Genomic DNA, 18,283 nt, shown 5'->3' with positions numbered 1-18,283 from the left:
CATTTATGTGTTCCTCATACAGCCTTCAATACATTCTCTGGAGTATTTTGTTATGCAAATGAACTATGGAGAAAGCTGATTAGAAACACAGTCAACCATATATACACATCAGAAAAAGAAATCCATAATTCTCTACCCTGATTTCAGAAACCAATTTTCCTGTTGATGTAAGAGTTAAGAAATCAGCTTTCATGAGAGAACCGACTGATCTGTTACTTAAGTGCATGTAAAAACAAAGATACCTTGGTGAGGAAGTACTAAGTTGAACTGAATGAGGAAACAGCACATAAGCACTATTCTCAGGGGTGTTGTGAAACAGGTGTTTCAAAATCAAAGACCTGTTGGTTTAGTTAGAACCTAAGCATAGCAATTCAGATATTCAAGTATTTTAATGATGTCATGTAATCTAAATTCAAGTGGCAAGTGGCATTTGTGTGGACTAACTTAATTAAGATGCAATGCAAGCTGAGAAGATACCACTACTGCCAAGCACAACATTATGCATTTTAAACATTTCAGCTTCCAAATTGGCATATAATATTCTACCTAAACACAAGAAAGAAAATGCAAACTGGGCTCTGTTTGTACAGACAGAGCCATTTGCATTTTCATTTGAATAATTGCTACCTTCACCCAGGTAACTTTATAGCGAATAATGCCTGTTTTATATAACGATAGTTAGTCATCTAGTTTTGTTTTCACTTTTACATTTTGACACTTACGATAGGGTTACAGTAAGGACATACTTTAAATGTATTTGTTAACTTTTGAATTGAATTTGGTCTATAATAAGGCAGTTTTAAAAATTAAAACAGGAATTTTATTTATATTATTCACACACAATAGCTAATAAACACCCACATTGATTAAATGATTTTATTTTAATAAAGGCAGCTCCAAATCCCAGTACTATGAAGAATTAAGATTGCAATTAAGAGCCACTAGACACTAGATCCCTATTCAGGTTTTAACTTGCAATGTCAAGAGAGAACTACAGCCTCACTTTACAGTCTATTAGTAAAAATACATTTGGGGGTTTTCTTTGTTATGCAATTTGAATTAAACAGATAAGGTTGCACAAGCAACATAGTTAAAATACTGTACATTTCTGCTTTAAAATCTTTGGGTCCTTAAGAGCAACAACACCTAATTTATCCCAACTTTTGGGATATTTTGGTTATTTGGGGTATTATGTACACCAACAAATGTTTTACAAACACAACAGAAATCACCTGGTAATTCCAACCAATCAAAATATGCTGTAAAATAACAAAATAACATTATTTGCATTATGTGAATCCAGAGCACTTGTACAGACCTGTCTCTGTAGTTGAGGCTGCATCATGGGGGGATACTGCTGTCCATTAAGTCTTGGCTGAGCTGTGGGCATTCGGCTTTGTGGCGGACCGGGACCTGGAAGGCGCATGTGATGGGAGGGGTACATGGGAGGACCTGGTCCACCATTCATACCCCCAGGCCCTCTTGGTAGCTGCTGCATACTGATGAGCCTTGGAGGCTAGACAAAAAAAAAAAAAAAAAAAAAATCACATATACAACCAGACAATGTGTAATAAAGGAAATAAATGGATAAACACAGGAAGCACACTCATACATGCATACATATTCAAAACAAAACTCAACCATGAATTCCATAAGTATAAACAGCACATTAACTGCCCCGTTAGAGACAATAATACACTGGATCACTGCTACAGTGTACTGAAAGATGCATATCGCTCTGTTCTCAGAGAGGCTCTGGGTCACTCAGATCACTGCATGGTTCATCTCCTGCTGACTTATAAGCAAAGGCAAAATCTGGAAAGCCTTTAGTTAAAACTGAGATGGGCTGAGAGGCAAAGCAACAGCTGCAGGACATCTTTGACTGCACAGACTGGAGTGTTTTTGAGGCAGCAGCTGAAAACCTGGGTGAACTGACTGACACTGTGAGATCATGTCAGTTTTTGTGAGGACATGTGTGTCTGACAACCAAGACCTATCGCATATACACCAACAACAAGCCATGGTTCGCAGCTAAACCCGGACAGCTTCACAGAACTAATGAAGAAGCTTATAGAAGTGGGGACAGACTCCTGTTCAGGCAGGTCACAAATTCACTGACAAAGGAGATCAAGGTGGCAAATAGAAATTATGCTCAAAGCTGAAAAACAGCTTTTTCTGCCGGTGATGCCACAACAGTGTAGAGAGCCTTGCAGGACATTACAAATTAAAGGAGGCCCTCCCCACCTGCTGAAGAGAACAAAAAACTGTCTGAATGCATTTTTTTGCAGCTTTGAAAATACAGCCCAACACCCTCCCACCTGCATTAGCTCAGAGATCACTGCCACATCACCTGTATCCACCCACATACTTCCACTTCAAGACACACAAGGTGCACACTCAACCAAACAGCTCCCCTTCAGGCACCCTGGATACCCTCAGGATATCTCAAGAGGTGGTGAGCAGACACTTCCACAGACAGAAAACCAGGAAGTCTGCAGGCCCAGATAAGGTCAGCCCCACCTGTCTAAAGGTCTATGCTGACCAACTGGCCCTAATCTTTACCCGAATCCTCAACAAATGGGAACGATAAGTGTTGAACCACCTGAAAAACATCACAGGGCTCCAACTAGACCCCCTGCAGTTTGCCTACAGGGCAAACAGGTCAGCAGAGGACGCAGTTAATATAGAACTGCATTACATCCTGGACCCCCTTAACAGCCCTGGGACATACGCGCAGCTTTTGTTTGTGGATTTCAGCTCAGCGGTCAACACCTTAACTCGAGAAATTCAGTCCTCCAAACTTTCCCAGTTCTCTGTATCCCCCTCCCTCTTTCAGTTCTTTACCAGCTTCCTCACCAACAGAACACAGCAGGTAAGGATGGGAAAAGTTACATATGACATACAGGTTACTAGACCCCTCATCATATCCTCCAGGCCTGTGTCAACTGTGAGATCCTTCACATTTTTGGAGTCCCATAACTTGAGATGGGAGAACAACACTGACTATATCCTTAGAAAGGCTCAGCAGAGGATGTATTTCCTACTACACACTGAACCTGGGCCTGACAGATTGGGCCATTCTTATGTGTCAGTAGTTTTTACCCCTCGTATGTAATTTGTCATTTTCATCTTGTCTGTATTGTTACTCCATGAACATGTCCGTGAGAGCAACCAATCCCTGAAGCAAATTCCTTATATGTGTTAGCAAACTTGGCCAATAAATATAACTCTGATATTGCAAAATATATATCGCCCAACCCTATGCTCAGAGGTCTGGAGAAAATCTCATCCAAATCAGAAATAACAATTAGTTAAGTAATAAAAATAACTTTAAATTTTCTGTGGCATTAATAATATTTTGATGAGTTGGATGGTAAGATCACAGATCCAAGATCTTTTACAGTGGAACCTTAAGTAGTGAAGGTTTTTTTGTACCTGCTGCTGAACCATGGGTGGGCCAGCCTGCCTGGGGTGCTGCTGAGACATTTGGGAAGCAATGCGCATCTGTTGCTGGATCTGCTGCTGGTGGTGTTGCTGCTGCTGCTTTTGCTGTGCATAGGCTGCCTGCTGCATGTGCTGCAGACGGAGCTGGGCTAGGTTTATCTGTCCTGGGTGTTTTCCAGGATGACCTTGCCCTGGTGAAATAGGAGGGCCTCCTACCATCACACTGGGCGGCTGTGCAGGTGGTGGCGGTTTCTCAATTACCAAATTACCTACAAGTAGAAGAAGAGATGACACTAAGCATAATTTATAGAAGTGTACTTCATGTGGAAAGCTGTGAAACATCCTTTGTTTTATTTATACAGCAGGGACAGGATACATTTGTAAACTGGTTACATTATTCAACAGGTTACTGCATAATTTCAAGCTGTTTTGCGACCAAGCAGTTAAGCAAGACTTGTATGAATTAGAGACTGTTATGAATTAGAAAGACAGATGCAAAGGTTATATAAATATCAGATGAAACTCACTTCATGAACTAAATATGTCTTATAGTTAAGTAATTATTCATACAGAGGAATGTTGGCTGTAACAACCTTACCTAGATTCACCACATTTTTGGCCCAGAAGGTGGGGTCACAGAAGAAGCGCACAACTCCATTGGCCTGGGGAGCTGGCTCGAGTCTGGCCTTGAAGAGCTGGCGTAGCTGGAAGAGTATCTACATGCACAAATATACAGATATAAATGTTCTCTGGTAAGTAAGCAGTACTATGAGAGCAACAAATAAACCATTTGTCAAACAAGTGCCATGAGGGAATTATTCCACAATCACACAATATAAGTTATCACAATTATCTCATTTGCTGACTGTCTTGTGGTTAAGTACTCAAATCCACTTTAAAAAGTGTTGCAGAAAAGAAACATCCACATAAAGTGGGGGAAAACTGGTTCTGCAACTTCAACAATGTATCTAATAAACACTTGGCCAAAAGTATACAGGTGAGAAAAATAGCCACAGTACTAATTCAAGGTACTAACTAACTTTTCAGTAGTGTGTGTACCTGCTTGTAAATCTTTACATTTTTCAAGACATTTCACCTCTCATCCAAAGGACTTCATCAGAACTTATTGGCTGGTTGGGAGTGTCAGGTATTTAAACCTTGACTAAAATCAGACCCACAGGTGGTCTCAAAAATGCTAAAGGTGCTAACAATTTAACTCCCCAGAGTTTAAATGAGTGGGACACAACTGGTCAGTGACTGTTTTAGAAAGAGAGAAAAAAAAAAGGACGTAATCCCCAGTGGTATAAATGAATTTTAGAAATCTGTGGAGGAAAGTGATTTAGAGTTCTACGAGGAATTTTGTGTTAGTTACATTTTCTGTCCAACTTTAGATCAACTATGTTGGTATGACCCCTTATTAATCTCTCCCTTCAGTCAGCAGTGTGTTCCCATCTGCAGCCTTTTTTTTGTGCACGTTTAGTTGGAAAAAGCTGATTACAAACCTGTTAAGCGTATACATGGCAACGTTTCTGCTTAACAGCATCACTAGGATCAACATGACCTGTATGACTGAAAAATTTCCAGACAACCATGTAAAAGCTACCACCCTACATTTGACAGACAGGTCAAGTTGTATAAGGAGCAGATAGATAATCAACGATTCCAAAAAACAAGGATTACTGTTAATTAGTATACACCTTCTCATGTTTGGCAACAATTTGCAATTCAATTACAGCACTTCTTCAATCCTAAAAGACATTTAAAATTATAACTTGCTGCCTGCTTTAAGCCTTTCAAATAGATCAACATCTGGGACTCACAAGAAACATACCAATCTCTTGCTGTAAAGTAGTGCTGTGCTGCTGCCAGTACCGATGGCCCATTGGCAGAAGTTGAGCACATGGTGGATCTGTTGGGCCAACTGGGTGGTATCCTTGTGTTGAGCCACAAGCCTCAAACTGCGCTCTTTGGTCACACTCTAGAAAGAAGGGTTAGTTTGTTTTGGTTAAAAGAGAGCTATTGAAATAGCCTGAACACCGTAGTTAAATGAATGAAAATAAACCACACCGAATCTCATTTGAGGGTGTAATGACCCCATTGGGGTGAGGGGGTGGTTGTCTGTGTGTGCATGTATAGATAGCTACATAGATATCTAGAGAGATACACCTGAGCAAGTTAATGCAATCCAATACAGTGGCTCTGCCATGAATTACACTGTTACAAGTTTGTAATTTCAGTTTTTTGGTTGAAGGGTGACAATTCTACTAGGTTTTTTATTACTGAGGTCAAAGTATGTAGTGGAGTCGTACTGGAGTACATTATATTTTTAATCTCAATTTTTAAAAATGGTGGCATGCAAACGCACATGCGCACAGACACACACCCAATGGGGGACAGTGTAAATACCTTGACAACTGTGTTGTTGGATGTGCCAATGTATTGGGGTTTTTTTTGTGCTTTCGGCTTATCCCATACGTTCAGAGTCGCCAAAGCGAATCATTTGTTTGCATGTTGATTTGGCACAATTATTTACACCACATGCCCTTCCTGATGCAACCCTCCCCAATTTCTACTGGGCTTGGGACCGGCACTGCGTGGCTAGGGATGGGGAGATGGGCTGTTGGGGGTTCGGTGTCTTGCCCAGAGACACTTCGACATGTGTTTGGGAAGAGCGAACTTTCGACCCTATGGTCAGTATGCAGCCACTCTACCAACTGCGCAACTGCCGCCCCGGATGTGCCATTGTATTTGTATACCTTATATTCATACCGGAAACTCCAAACACACAAACTTCAACAGTTAAATTTGCATGTTTTGATGAAGTCAGTCAGTTAGCACATTAGCAAACTAGCTTTTTAAATCTATTGAAGTTAACAAATGCCCCAATAATTTGGCACTATATGGCCAGACTGAGTTTGAATACTCTTCAATACTGCTCTTACCTCTAACTGCTGCAGCAGTGACTTCCCCTTCTTGTTGATCTCATTTATGAGAGTAAATACTGCAATTTTGATCTCATGCTCCACCTTCCTATGTGTCTCATTCAGTTCTTTTAACCTAGATCAGAAAAACATAGCAAAACACTTCTTTTAAAGACACTACCCACTAAACCCAATGCTGTTAGACCATCACCATGGGTATTAACATTAACAGAAACTGTGCTTATGAGTAACAATGAAAAGAAAAACCTAGAGATGAAAAACTCGCACCTGCTTTGCACCTGAGAGACAGAGTAATGGACATAGTTTTTCTTTTCCTGTAACTTGGCTATGGTGGTCTCAATGATGCCTTTCTGGTTCTGAAAAGCCTCCTCCAAGAACTGGTACCTAAGAGCAGACAGGTAATCCTCTTAAAGTCATAATCATGATAAGGCATGATTTTACAAATTATGAAAAAAGTAAAAAAAAAAGAAAAGAAAAAGGATATGACATTAGGTTTAAGTAGGAAAATAACATTGTCAGCTCACAAATGGGCCAGACAGAGACCCTGTCAATTAGGAAAGTACTAAAGTAGAAGAGAATTATGCATCCTGCTGATTCATCTGCTGACTCCAGCTTTGTTTTATATCCTGCCAGGTAGATTCTATCCACCCTGCAAGATGTAAATCAGCCCCTAATTAGATAATCACAATAATGAAAAACCAGCAGGACTCCACATTCTAATAACATGGTTTACAATCTACTGTTATTATCTACTGAAAACCTTGTCTGTAACCAACCTCATGATTTGGATGATAAGCCAGCTGACAACTTTAGTTGTTACATAATGTAAATATTGATAACAAATGCACTTGTGGAACATAATACTAGGAATATACCACTGGAGTAGACAGCATGTGTGTCTCAAATTACACCGTGTATGATTTATTTCCCTTGTGTCCAACTCAAATCACTTTATTTGTCCCCTAGAGCCAATTTAATAGGTTGTCCTTAGGATTTGTGGGCTGGATTGGTACTGGTTGTCCACATGGACTTGAGACACTGCATGTGATAATGGACAACCATAAGTTAACAAAAGCATAATGTGAGAAAAATTTCCTTATTGTCCTATGCGCGTTTGTAATCACAGTTCCACGAAAAATAAACACAAAGCTAATTGCTATAACAGGAATGTTTTCAGCGGTCTGCAACTCATTTTTATAATGTGCTGAAGTTAAACAGCAATGGTTTCTGGCAGAGCTGACAATCTACCTTTGGAAACTAGTTGCCAATACAGGACAGTACCTGCAAACTACAAAAATGGCCTAAAGCATGCCGAACAAGTTCAAGCAACAAACAAATGTCCATTTTCATCCATAAGTATATATAGTATGTGCAGCCTGAGCTCAGCTACCTGTGCTCCTTGTGCTCCAGTAACTGGCAGTCCCTACAGGTCAACGTGTCACAGGTCTCACAGAAAAGCTTCAGTGGCTCCTGCTTGTGAATGGGACAAAAAACAGGCCTCTGTCCTGATGTACCAACAGCTTCTGCAGATGTACAGAAAGAAAAATAATACCAAATAAGAGAAAGAAGAAGAAAAGAACAAGAAGAAAGTTATGTTTAACTAAATCAAAGGCCCAGTAGTTATGTTGAACTAAGGATGCAAACACACAGAAAAGGCATCTGAAAACTCTGGTAAGAGATTTTGTATGTATGGTCTCACCAGCTAAATGTATTAACTAAGCAACCACATTCTGCAGCACTGTTACTATGGCAACAGCCTATCGGCACTACCGCAATGTGCTTTAACAAGGGTGTGCCTTATTGAGACTTCTGCAGATATGGTTTCATTAACCAATAGCTCAATGTGTGCATCACTTTTCTTACCAGATACAGCATCAGCATCCTCTTTTGTGCGAATCTTGTGGTCCTTGGTAATTTTGACTCTCTGATGAGCCTCCACACAGGTTTTACAGAGCCATTCTCCGCACTCCACACAAAAGCCAATGGTTCCTGCGTTGTCCTCGCAACTTGTACACACCTTGAGAAGACAACACCAATAAGCATCCACAATAAATCAATACTGTACTCAATGCTGTACAATGGAAATACCAGTCTGCCATATAAAATCTAAACTTCCTCTTTAATTAAATGCTTTTATAAGCTGCCAATAAAGTACAATAGGTATAACACACATCTGGTGTCTAAGGAATTAATAATGCATGGGAGATGCATTAGGGATATACTGGTGAAAACATACTAAAGAACACAAGCAAACGAAAAATAAGTTTCATTATCACAGAGAGGGGAACAATCAAATGTTAAGCCATCCATTTTTTTGTGTTCACAAACAAACATATGCCTGTATGGCCAAATTAACTATGATTCTTTGCAGATGTTTCAGTAGATCAGTGTTGCTATGAACAAAAAAAACAAACAGTGAATATATATACACATACACATATACACACACACACACACACACACATATATATATATATATATATATATATATATAGATATATAGATATAGATATATATATATATATATATAGATATAGATATATATAGATATATAGATATAGATATATATAGATATAGATATAGATATAGATATTTTTTTTTTGGGGGGGGGGTGGGGTGGGGGGTTGTGCCCATTTGGCTCCATTTCAGAAGGATGAAAAAAAGTTGAAAAGTTATTGAATTTTTTGTTGCCATTTGTTTCTGTCATCACTATAAACTCTGACAGTAGTTAGGGTAATTGTAAACATATTTAAATGTTACAAGCTTTACTCTTTTAGTGGGGGGATTTATTAGGGGCAGGTTGGTGAACCTTTAAAGCTGCAAACAAATTAAAGATTTTAAAAACCCCTGAAATTCAGTCGATATACTATGCTAAAAGGAAATGGGAGAGCTTGGACTAGAGTTGTCTGTAGAAGATTTAAATAATATATGAAGATGACTAAATTTAATCCAAGTTAATGCCTTGCAGATATGCTGATAAACTTTGTAAGACGGAACCAGTGCTGGCTGCAGTGTGGTAGAAACTATAGACAATTTCCCTGTTTTCTAGAATTGTGCTATACATGTGTACATGTATTCACAAACACACACTTTTATTATCACACAAATGTTTATTTATTTATTGGTAAGACATTGCTATGTAGATGAGGTAAATATTTGAAATAGAGATTGACTGCCATCTTACTCAACAAAGTCCGAGACAAACAAGTCTTTAAACCCTCACTGCAGTTATCCCAAATGTTCTCACACTAAAATGGCTGCAGGCTTTCTCACACAAAAAAGACTAGACAGCAACAACTAATGATTGTATGAATAGTATAACTGTTATTAATGATTGTATAAAGAGTGCTTTATGGGTGACATTTCAGTAGGGATGTCCCGATGCCAAAACCAGTATCAGGCCCGACCTTGTCTTTGTGTAATTGAACTCATACTCGTAAAAGTTCTCAGATACTGTGCCCAATACCACGTTAACCTCTGCACATAGGCAGAGGTGGAAAAATGTCGGTGGTTTAGAGCCGTTTTAAAATAACTGATGATGACAAAACTATAGCCAAAAGCAAGCTCTGCTGTGCTAGTGTATTAGATTATACTCACGTTTCTCAAGACCCCACCCACATCCCCATCAATTAATTTCTAATTTGTAATTCATTTTAGTGCACTTTACTCTTCTAGCTTTCTTATTATAGTGACCTGTAATAGCTAGTGATCGCGTGTTACAACCTCAATGAGGCAGTAAAAACGGATTATTGAGCAAATAAGTATGAGTCTGGCATGACGTTTAATCTTCTCACAACTTCTGCATTCACACTTAGCCACTTGTTAGCAACTGTTTCTTGAGATAAATAAAAGCTCAAAAATAGCATGAGCGGGGTATTTACTTTTGACTTTTACGTCAGCCAATAACACATACACAAATCTTAAAATTGTCTTACCTACAGACTTTATTTTAGTTATTTAAGCAAAAATCAATTGAATGAAGGAACAGAAAAAATGCTAAGAGCAAAAATGCTAATTGCTTTCTCGGAATCAGTTTTAGTTTTTCAATTTAGGAATCTCAGGCCACAGGCCACTAAATGCGTTATTTCCCATTATACTGCTAAAAAAGATTATTTCCTTAATGTAACTCTATTACCAACACACAAGTCTTAAAATAAAGTTTAGGGGGATTAGTTCATGACTAAATAAATTTAAAGTGTCTAGAAAAAAGTAAGAGTTAGTCTTTGCATTACCAGTAAATGAAAAACCCCAAGGTTATGCCAAGATCCCTTCCAAACAGTACATGAGACTCTACAAGCATACACCTATGTCCAAAGCACTGTTACCTCTTGGCCAGTTGTTTTGACATACCTGTGCAGCCTTTTCATCAGATGTGCTGGTGGTCTCTGTGGTATCTTTGACAAAGTAGTTGTCAATAATGTCACTCTGTTTATAATCCTGGTGGCACACTGTACAGCGCATAACATTTACTGAGAAAAAAAAGAGACAGAATGTGAGAGGTGATACAACTCAAAGGAAGTCAAAAGGTCAAAAGTGAAATTTCACTGGTAGCTGACCCACAGAATAAAAACAAAGCCAAATAAGTTGTTGCCATCAGGGACAAAACTGTATGTAAACTACTACCTTAAGCCCCCTCAATTTTCTGCTATTAAATGTGATGCTATAAACAAAAGAAGATTAATATGAGTCTTTCAGCAATACGTCCAGCTAATTTCCATAATTTCCTTTAGGTAAATTCCTGCTGATGGAAATTCTTTGCACAGTGGGATACTCACTGTGTATTCCTGGGGGCTAATTGATTTAGTTCTTGTCTTCACAAGATTCAATCTGGTCATCCCTGGCTTTTTTATTAGAATATTAAATCACATGGCCAAACAACAAGCAGAACTCACTTAATCATTTAAAAGACTTTGTTAATGGAATTAGTTGAATAAATGCTATAACCATACACCCTAACAAACAATTAGATAAGCACATTAACTTAACTACAATATTTTCTCAAGTCTACTACCATTATAATTAACAAATGATGATGAAGATTAAAACTTCACATAAACATTTTAGTCAGCATAATAGCTGACCCTCCCGTAACTCATAAACCCATTAATTCTACCCATTCTACCCAGCTGAGGTAAAATAAAAAAACCGGGGTAAGCCAGTTTGAGCTGGTCTACACTGACTTGAGCAGAACACAGCCAGCTTGTGTAAGCTCCAGCTGCACAGATCCCTGAGTGATTGGTTGTGAAAGCAGCTGGACTGGGATAGTGTTAAGTACCCTTCAAACCCCCCCAAAACACACACAAACACGCATGTAGGAAAACAAACGTAGCACACAGATGTGATTTTGAACCCACAACCCAACCCCATCCACTCACCTATAACCTCAAACACACAGAAATGAAACCGTAATTTTAACACGATTAGCGACGTTTTTCTGTTTCCCTACATTGTAATTACAAACATACAGTACACTTATCTTTTTCGGAAAATATCTCATTTCTCCTCAATGACATAGGAAGAACAAAGAGGTGATTTATGGATGTAGTGAGAGAGGACAAGAAGTTAGTTGGTGTGAGAGAAGAGGGTGTAGAGGATAGAGTTAAATGAAGGCAGATGATTGGCTGTGGTGACCACTGAAAGGGAACAGTCGAAAAGAATAGAATAAGAAAGGTTGGTTTGGTCAATTAAGCTTAATGGGGGACCAAACATTAACCCTGGGATTAAACTTACTAAGAATAATAACAGAATAAGATGAAATCTTACTGAATTACAGAAAGACAAAAATCTCAGAGGACATCACTTATCTTTCGTTTCCTTTCATTTAATTGTACAATCAATTAGAAAATCCACAAATAAGGTTTGGAGATTTGGAGATAAACCCTGCCTAAATGTATTTATGTTATAAAATTAAACTGACAAACTCTACAAGAAACCGGCTATGTAGATATTCTAAAGCCAATGATAAAAAATAAATAAATTAAGCCAAACAACATGTCACATTACAAACTGATGCCAGCTAAGTTGAAAGGTGATAGTTCTACAATGTGATTATTAATTAGGTCACAGTGGATGGTGGAGTTTTACTGAAGTGCCTTGTTTTATTGTTTTGGCCATCGTATTTAAAATGTACGAGGGGCCCAAAACATTAGAACCACCTGTAAATGTACCTGCAGTATAGCTCCACAATGCATTACAACCTCAATAATATTTGATGTCAAAGTTGTTATATTAGATTGCATTTGATTCAAAAGCTGTAGCTAATAAAGTGCCCAGTGAGTGTATGTGTACAATAACTGATTACCTATCATGTAACAGCTTTTGCAATTATACACAACATTAAATAAATTATCATTAGCCAGCAGTTCTTCGAATGAAAAGATAACACTATCAATCAGTAGCCTGGATAAGTGTTGTAACCAGGGAATGTATTGAATAATTTGTAATTCTTTATGCGAAGCCACGTTAATCAGTGTTACAAATCTATTTGCTAACTAACTTTTTGCAGGTAGGTTGATCGTTAATTTTCTGAGATGTCAGGAATTTACTAAACTGAGGAAAGACTTGGCATAATGTGCTGTAGATTAGAACAGAATATATTCAAATATTGCACTAGAAGCAATTGTTTGTTGTAGGGGACAGTTCTGCCAATAGTTCAAACCATGTGATATGGGACCTCCACAGAAACCAATACTAATAGGATTCCTGAAAACAGCCCTTAAACAATGTGATATTAAAAATCTGCACTGAGACTGAGACTAATAGTTATATTGATCTTTTTGGCAGGTGCAGTAAGGTTGGAAAACTCTACACACAGTTAAAAACTCAAGTAAAATGACATGTCAACATGTGACGCTGGTAGTCCATGTACTGGAGTCTGCTAGACATGGGTGCAATATGTGCATCTTTTATTAACTGTAAGAAAACGAACAAAACAAACAAGCAAGAGCCATTTGTGCATCAACTGACACTGCATTATAAATCATACCAAATACTGATGCAATCCTCAGATAAAAATGTGGACATTATGTTATAATTATTACTTACCTCCTTCGTTGTTAGACTTAATGACTTAAGGCACTACCTCAAAATCATGGGAAAAGTTATCACTTCAGAGATATGGATCTCCAACTTGCAAGATAAAAGCTTATTATTTCAATATGTGGCTGTAATTATGAGAAATTAAATATGTTGGAAGGTTATATATCACAGTCGTATTTGGATAAATGCCATTTATACATCAAATGACAAGTCAAGAGTTTTTGCAAATTTTTATATTCAATAGTTTCTTTGTTATGAGCACTTTCACCACTGAAGACTGTGGCAGAATTATGCAGCAAGCAAAAAACCATTAAAAAGAGTTTCATATTTTACATTCCTCATTGTTTTCACTATTTGCCTTAGCAAGTGCTTCTTCTACTTTGGCACCATCTTAACCAGTTTTATGAGGTAGTTGCCTGAAAAGTTCTAATGAACAGATGTGCCCTGTCAAAACTTAGTTGGAAGTAATTTTCCCTAAATCGTCCCCAATGCATTTAAGACAATCAGTGTTAGCATACAGCAAAGAGCCCTATCGGCCTACTGTGGTAACTCACAATTTTGCAAGAATATATATGAATTACTACTGCTAACTTTTAAAAGAAAAAACAGTCCATCATAGCTAAAAGACAAAGTCTGGAAATTTTTAAGGGCAACTCTTGCAGCGCTGCAATTCAAGTCTTAGGGGCATATATTCATACTGTCAAAAGTTAGGACTTTTCAATTTTAAATCTGTATATTATTTCAAATTTTAAAACCAACTCACCATGACAAATTCCTTTTCAAAACTTATGAAATAAATCTATTTTTAATGCTGAATATGAAAAACCTGGCTCTCGTGAGGCGTTACGTTAATTAGAATGACCTGCCCCTGAAATCACAAAATATGAACACCACAGACCAGAGCCCACGATAATATTTCCCAAACTTCAAGCAGCAGACACATCTCATCATGCACTGCCTGACAGACACACATGACATGACCTAATAAACCACTGTTTTGTTTGAGAAGATGAACAAATAGTTTCTGGTACATTCATGGTTGCTACCATAAATTACTGAATTATGGTGGAGGAGGTGTAATGGTATGGGACTGCTTTGTTGGTGAAACAATCTGCAATTCATTAAGAAATTAAAGCACACTAACCATCATGGTTACAATAACATTCTGCAGCAATGCGCCAGCCCATCTCCCTTGCGCTTAGTGGAACCATCATTTGATTTTCAACAGGACAATGACTCATCATCCCAACACATCTTCAGGCTATGAAAGGCCTGTCTGACAACTGAGTGTGATGGAGTGCTGCATCAGATGACCTGGCTGCCACTATCACCCAACATGACCCCAATGAAGATGGTTTGAAATGTGTTGGAGCAGAGGGTGAAGAAAATCAGCCAACAAGTGCTCAGCATTAGTGCTCCTTCAAAACTGTAAGAAAAAGTATTCCAGAATAAAACCTCATGAAGGTTGCTGGTGAATTACCAAGTGTGCAAAGCTGTTGACAAAGCAAAGGTGACTACTTTGAAGATTACAAAATGTAAAACAGGAATGCTTTTTTGCCTATTACTGGTTTAGTTTACCAGATTATTCCATGTGATTTCATAGTTTTGATGTTTTCAATATTGATATACAACGTAGAAAACTGCAGAATTAGAGAGAATAAATTGAATTAGAAGGTGTCCAACCTGTTGACTTGTACTGGTTCTATAACAAGTTAGCATACCATTTAAATATAGAGGAATCATATACGAATATTTTGTATATTACAGTATTAATAGTCCAGCACTCATACTAAAAGGAATATTTTTGATGAAAACTGTAGTTTTTCCCTTTCCATAAAAGAGTTTTTTGCAAGCTTGAAGAAGACTGCCATGTCAGAAGACACTTGAAATGTGTTAAATTAATACTACTTCGCTGAGACCGAACACGTTAATTCTGCAGAAAAGGCGTGTATGCATGAAAAGTCCTTAGCACTTTTCCCAGTTCCAACTCAACTAATCGTTTCATTGCTTCATTATACTCGCCCGTTTTCATATTATGGTACAATAATCTAGAGACGTACGAGATGGACCATTGATTAACTCCCGAGAGAGAGTTGAGTGTTTTTAACCACAGATACTCCTGCCCTTATCTTCTTCCTGTCCAGTAGCCTAAAATTCAAAAATACTGGCGAGATACCATCAATATATTTAGATATGTTTCATCGCATCACTTGACTGTCGCTTGGTCAATTCAATCACTACTATAAATTTGTTTAGATTTGTTATGCAACTGTTGCGACCCCCAGAACCGAATATCAGATGACAAAGCAGAAGACCTGTTTACAGCTGGATCTTCCAAGTTACGCGTTACACACTCACCTATGTGTGTGTCAGTTTGTCCGTGTGGTCCAGGCACCTGTACGCTAATTTGTCTGTCTGGTTGTGGGATGCATTTTAGGCAAAAGGAGTGCAGACAAGGCAGAAGTTTTGGTTCGCATTCTCGGCTTTGAAGACTTTGTTTACACACTGCGCATGTATCCAATAAATTAATTGAAGTCGATACCGGCGTTGCCGTTGCAGCTGTAGGAGTGGGAGACATTTCAGTGGTGGGTCCGCTAACAGGAGCATCGCTTGGGGCTGGTGTTTCAGCTGCCGTTTGCTCAGTATTGGCACTGCCAGCCGGGCTGACGGCGTTGCTAGCGCTACCGTTGGCTTCCCCTCCCGCGCCGACAGCCCCTCCGTCGCTGCAAACGTCCCCTCCGTCGCTGTTGAGTGTAGGTGCCTCGTTAGCCTTGTTAGTGGACTCTGTTTCTTCGCCGCCCTTTGTGTTCGCTTCCATGACTATAGCTGCATTTTCTACTTTTGTCTCTGGTTGCTCCTTCTCTTGTGCTGAAGGTACGGAGTCCGAATTAGCAGACGGTTCCATACCCTCCTCGCCTTTGTTGTCCGCCATCTTCCTTCCTCTTTGGACGGCTGTACGTCCTGCGTAACTTCTCGAACCAGGAGTACGTGCGATGCGGCATGACGTCGAACAAGCGCCGACGTTTAACTTTAGTTGTGAGGACCGTCTTTCTTGCATACACAGAATAAAATATAAATAAAAATAATAAAATAATATGTGTCCTTTCCTTTACTGATACTTTAGTGATACTTCACTACACTTCTAAGGCGCAGACGTCTACTTTGTATTTTTGATTTCTCTAAGATCTTGATATTGCACGGCGGCGCACTGCATTCACCTTAGATGGCCTTAGAATAATCAGGATTTTAGGATTTTTTCAGTATCACAGTAGTTTGGGGATAGTTTTTGATACATTTAAAAATCTATATTAAAACACATCTGTCGATAGATAAGTCGGTGGACTTTACAAATTGTAAACACATTGTCTACAAAACAAGGTTCAATTTGCAGCAACGCTGTTAGAGGAATTATTTTCTTTATTGACTTAACTGAACACGTTAAATATACATTTCCGTGTTTCATTTTCGACATAGAAGTTTAGAAAATGTCACATTAAACGTTAAGGACTTGTGTGACCAACGTCTATGGGAAACGGGGAGTATCTTGTTGCCATGGATACGAAGAGTCCCACCGTCGGCTGCAAATTAAATCTCGCTTTATGGTCTAAAGCTTTATGGTCTAAAGCGAGGCTCAGTTTACAACTTATTTTTTTGACATTTTGAAAAGCTAAAACCTCCTATCTATCGAAATTTCTATTTTACTATAAAGTATTCGAAGTATTGAAAAACTATCACAGAACTATTGTGATACTAAGGACATCCTAAAAACCTGGTTCATATAAGGCGGGTTCTGAAATGTCCTCAAATTTATGAGCTCTCTAAGTGTCGTATCTCGTAATTATGAAAAACATAACTCGTAAATAATTTTTTTCTTTGGTGAATGCAAAGCGCCGCACTGTATTGGATGATATTAACTAATCGATTAAAGATCGTCGGCTTGTCCCTTTAGGTATCGCCACAGCGGAACACGCTACGCTTGTTGATTTGGCATTAATTTTTACGCCGGATGTCTTTCCTGCCGTAACCCCCCATTTTCCGAGCTCGTGACCCCGTTGGCTGGATCACCTGGTGGGAAGGGATTCGAACTCGCGGGCTTCTGAATCCCAACCCAATGCTCTACCACAACATATAATTAAATTGCTATTCACGTTTACTATCTGCAACACTAACAGCTAGACAAGCGTCCATATTATCTGCGCGTTCACGTGTGCTAATGTTAGTGGTGTTTACATTTAACCGTCGGATTCTCCTGACGTAACATGTGACGCCATCAACACCGTTACCGCTAACAACCTCGTGCTTCTCATCCCGACCTTGTTCAGCAGCAGACTGTGACCATGAGTACCATCAGGAGGTGGCCCCTGGAGGCTACTGAGACTCTGCAGGGGTCCTTTGAAGCCACAGACTGGAATGTGCCCGATGGCGACAACACTGACTCCAGGACAGACTGTTTCACATAGTACACAAACTTCTCTGTGGACAACACCATCCCAACCAGGGCAGTGAGGTGCTTTCCCAGTGATAAACCCTGGATCACCAGTGACCTGAAGGAGCTGCTCAACAGAAAGAAGAGTGCCTTCAGTGATGGGTAAAGACCTGTTGGCATCTGTGGAGAAGGAGGTTAAAGTGAGACTGGGGCAGAACAAATACTCCTACAGGAGGAAACTGGAGTACGAGCTGCAGCAAATCGTCATGAAGGACGTGTGCTGGAGTATGATACAAATCGAGGGCTTTAAGGAGAAGAAGAATCAAGCTAAGAAAAACCTCGATAGAGGCTATGAGCGTAATCAATGGTTCAACAGGTTCATTTCAGGGCCCCCTGCTGGCTTCTCCCCCCTTGCCTACATGCACCCCCCCCC

General features: G+C 39.0%; 1 protein-coding gene across 5 annotated transcripts in view; it reads right to left on the bottom strand.

Moving 5' to 3' along the window:
• Positions 1-16,391, bottom strand: part of trim33 (tripartite motif containing 33) — a 28,715-nt gene extending 12,324 nt beyond the window's left edge. For 2 of the 5 annotated variants that reach the window (XM_067527828.1, XM_067527829.1), the window contains exons 1-10: positions 15,783-16,391; positions 10,737-10,855; positions 8,250-8,403; positions 7,777-7,909; positions 6,654-6,770; positions 6,387-6,501; positions 5,276-5,422; positions 4,043-4,160; positions 3,436-3,713; positions 1,319-1,516 (exon numbers count right to left, since the gene is read on the bottom strand). In XM_067527828.1, the coding sequence (XP_067383929.1) occupies positions 1,319-1,516; positions 3,436-3,713; positions 4,043-4,160; positions 5,276-5,422; positions 6,387-6,501; positions 6,654-6,770; positions 7,777-7,909; positions 8,250-8,403; positions 10,737-10,855; positions 15,783-16,356 (1,953 nt within the window). In that variant the 5' untranslated portion in view covers positions 16,357-16,391. Of the gene's footprint in view, positions 1-1,318; positions 1,517-3,435; positions 3,714-4,042; positions 4,161-5,275; positions 5,423-6,386; positions 6,502-6,653; positions 6,771-7,776; positions 7,910-8,249; positions 8,404-10,736; positions 10,856-14,568; positions 14,727-15,782 lie in introns of those variants that run through there. The other 3 variants (XM_067527830.1, XM_067527832.1, XM_067527831.1) reach the window with 2 other exon arrangements.
• Between the last annotated feature and the right edge of the window lie 1,892 nt (positions 16,392-18,283).

Source organism: Channa argus, chromosome 13, assembly GCF_033026475.1.
Source record: "Channa argus isolate prfri chromosome 13, Channa argus male v1.0, whole genome shotgun sequence".
NCBI lineage: Eukaryota > Metazoa > Chordata > Actinopteri > Anabantiformes > Channidae > Channa > Channa argus.
Note: the sequence above shows the minus strand (reverse complement) of the source record. Positions and strands in the feature narration are given on the sequence as shown.